The sequence below is a fragment of the Limulus polyphemus genome, unplaced genomic scaffold, assembly GCF_000517525.1.
Source record: "Limulus polyphemus unplaced genomic scaffold, Limulus_polyphemus-2.1.2 Scaffold1624, whole genome shotgun sequence".
NCBI classification, from domain to species: Eukaryota; Metazoa; Arthropoda; class Merostomata; order Xiphosura; family Limulidae; genus Limulus; species Limulus polyphemus.
Window position 1 is genome coordinate 162418 of NW_013667234.1, and position 3201 is coordinate 165618.

Sequence of the window (3201 nt, forward strand, 5' to 3'; positions counted from 1 at the left end):
TTCACAAACATCTAATTTGAATCAGAGCTTCATTCAACATATTACGGACACACAATAATCTGTTTATCTGTTTTTTAATACTTGCTTTTAAATTAAGTAATATATAGTACTAAAATTTGAATTATAATCTACAGTTTGATACCAAACTTATTGACATCAACTCATGAAATAGTAGTTCAATAACATTTTGAATGCTAGTCAACAAAGGAGGTGGCATGGCCTTTCACCTGTTACCTGTCTCAAAAGGGTTAATAATGCAAGATACAGGTAAAAGTAAAAAATGTACTTTTATCTAATGATTTAAGATCTAGTAGGTATGTTTTATTAACCCTAACGAGGGAGGGAGCTTCAAAGTGCATGTCACAACCTTTTACAGAGTTACATTCAAAATTTAATTAAACAACTTTATTATCAATGTATTCTATAACACCAAACATGAAAACATTGTTTATAATCCAAATTTCAAAATTATATAAGTTTTAATTCTTAATTTCAAAGAGCAATATTTAAATAAATTCACAATCTCTGTATTACATGACACTTCTTCACTCTGAATTGCCCATTTTAGATTTTCTTTCTACACCTATGTGGTCTTCTAAGATTGACATAAGTTAAACAATTAATGTACAGATATCACTAGGACACAATATCAATTTATAGCATCTAATGTTCTTGCTGTAATGAGATATAAACCAGAAACTCATATCAACATACCGCCTTTCAAAAACTGTCAATAATTCTCCATGACATTTGCTATTGGATTATTTATGGCCAATGGTAAGAAAATACATTAATTTGCTGATAACACATCCCATTTTTCAATTCATTCACTATATATACGAGTTTAAGTCACCTCAGACTAAACTGGAGTATTTACCAAAGCTGGGCAATTAGTGGAATTTGCTAAATCATTAATTGCTAGGCTCATGAATTGATTACATTCAACTAATCATTATTCTTGCATGAGACTGATAGTTGGAAACACTGAAAATAATAATAATAATCAGAAACACTAATTAGAATTAGCTGATAATTTTCATGACATCAACAGCTTTATTGAGACTCATAGGTAATCAATTAATCTAGCGAGTCATCCAGATCTAGTATTTATATTCATGCCATATCATGAGGGTTAATCAAACTCATCTTATATTACATCAAAACATAATTACTGAAGTGTTCAAGAGTTAAAAAGCTTCTTCTGCCTTGTATGTTTTATAATAGTTTTACTGCGTTAAAACCATACAATATATGAAGTAACAATATGTTATTATATGTAATAGCTCATAAAAACTGGCAGCAGCAAAAAAGGAAAAACAATTACAGAAAAAATATCTTTCTGTCTAAAATAAGATTAGTGCAATCTGATAAAAAGAGGATGTGTTAATACAAAAACTTAATAGAAAGCAGGTCAACAAACAAAGACATCAGGGCTTTTTCAGTAATTTTTAAATAGGGCTTGAAGTCTTCTAAATTGGGAATTTTATGCCATTCTGCTAGTAATTGGGAAATTAGGTATATATATAAAAGCAAACTATGGAAAATACAAAAAATAGTTCTATATCGTCACAGTCTTTAAAATTCAAACACAAGTTCACAAGAAGAAAAGGCAAATACCACAGCAAATGCCTGGTACATCCTGAAAGTAATCTTCCATAGAAACATACACTTAATACACAAGTAAGGTATAAGGCAAGCATCCTCAATGAGATAAAAAAAACTTACATTAAATTTTTGTATTGATTAAATATTTTTGGAGAAATCATAAAATCAGAGGCAGCTTTTCATGTTAAACATCAGGTGTCAGCTTTGTCACATTCCACTTGTATGATATTCGCTTCCCCAGGAAGTAAAAATCAAATCAATACTTGTATTTTTTAATACTAGCAAAACACAGTGAAATAATCATAACAAACAACATAAATATTCCTCATCCTTCAAATAATGTAAAACTGAACTTGGCTTTTTGGTTTACTCTCTCTATGATGTAGTAACTAAAATACATCAAATGACTACTATAGATTTAAAGCAATAAACTACACTGCCCTCTGATACAAAAATACACAATAATGCAAACCATGTGCTTAAACTGCACATGGTTCTGACAGTTCTGGTTTTGAATCACATATTAATTAAAACAAATACTTCATTAATTATATTAATAAAGTCTAAAAGCAACCAGCCAGGGAATTTTTAATCTTTTTAGTAAATAGTTCGTTCTTGCAAGAAGGGTAGAGCTCTAAAGAATCACTCAGAAATATCTGGTTAGATACACATTTTTATCAGTTGGATACATTTAGGAGACATTTATTACCATGTGTTATAGAACACTACAAAATTGTAACACCAAAGAACTGTCTCAATTTACAAGTTCTTGCAAAATCATATGCTGCTAAAGATTCATAAAACTTTGGGTATGTTAAATACGATTTTTAAGAGTAAACTGGGAATCCCCCGCTCCTTCATGGAAAAGGATTAAAAATCGGGCCTTGAATTGCCACTAGAAAAAGCCCTGAACAAGAAAAAATTAAAAAACAGCAAATAATGTTGTAGACAACTTAATTTGTTGCATTTATAAAAAAAGACAATGAAAAACGATTTTGGAAATCAAACTTAAATCTCACAAATATTCAATGTTAACAACACATACAGTAAGTACTAACCTATGGACCAACTTTCTCAGGAATTCTACATTAGGTGGTTGCTCTCCCCTAGGAGGAAGTAGCTGCTGCTCAGCTAGAGCTTCACCAGGAGAAAGCCCTGCATCTCTATAAATGTGATGCACAGCCTGCTTCAATTCCAACCAACAATTCCTAAGTTCTTGTTGTTCTTGTACTTGTTGGGTTTCAATGGCTCTATGCAAATATGAACATAAATATGTAATAAACAAGTCAAGCAACTTTAAGAAGTTTTTAACTTCAAAAATATTCTTCTAAACTTGTAATATCTACTTATAGAAATTATAAATCCATTCATGCACCAATGTGTTTGTAGAACACTGTTGGGGTGTGCTTGCTATCTATGGTATACATAACTATTGCACATTGTGAAAAAAGTTTAATATCACTTATTTATACTGCAGTACATCCTTAGAGTTTCTCAAGGCATATAAAACTATAAGATACCGTATTTTTCGATTTATAAGACACACTTTTTTACCCCAAAATTTGATGTCAAAATCTGCTTGCGTCCTATTCACCG

At 30.6% G+C, this 3201-nt stretch overlaps 1 protein-coding gene across 2 annotated transcripts in view; it reads right to left on the minus strand.

Annotated features, from left to right (window-relative positions):
* LOC106464349 (protein FAM193A-like) overlaps positions 1–3201 on the minus strand; it is a 102907-nt gene that overhangs the window by 49723 nt on the left and 49983 nt on the right. For both annotated transcript variants that reach the window (XM_022392039.1, XM_022392038.1), the window contains exon 6: positions 2664–2855. In XM_022392039.1, the coding sequence (XP_022247747.1) occupies positions 2664–2855 (192 nt within the window). The remainder of the gene's footprint in view (positions 1–2663; positions 2856–3201) is intronic.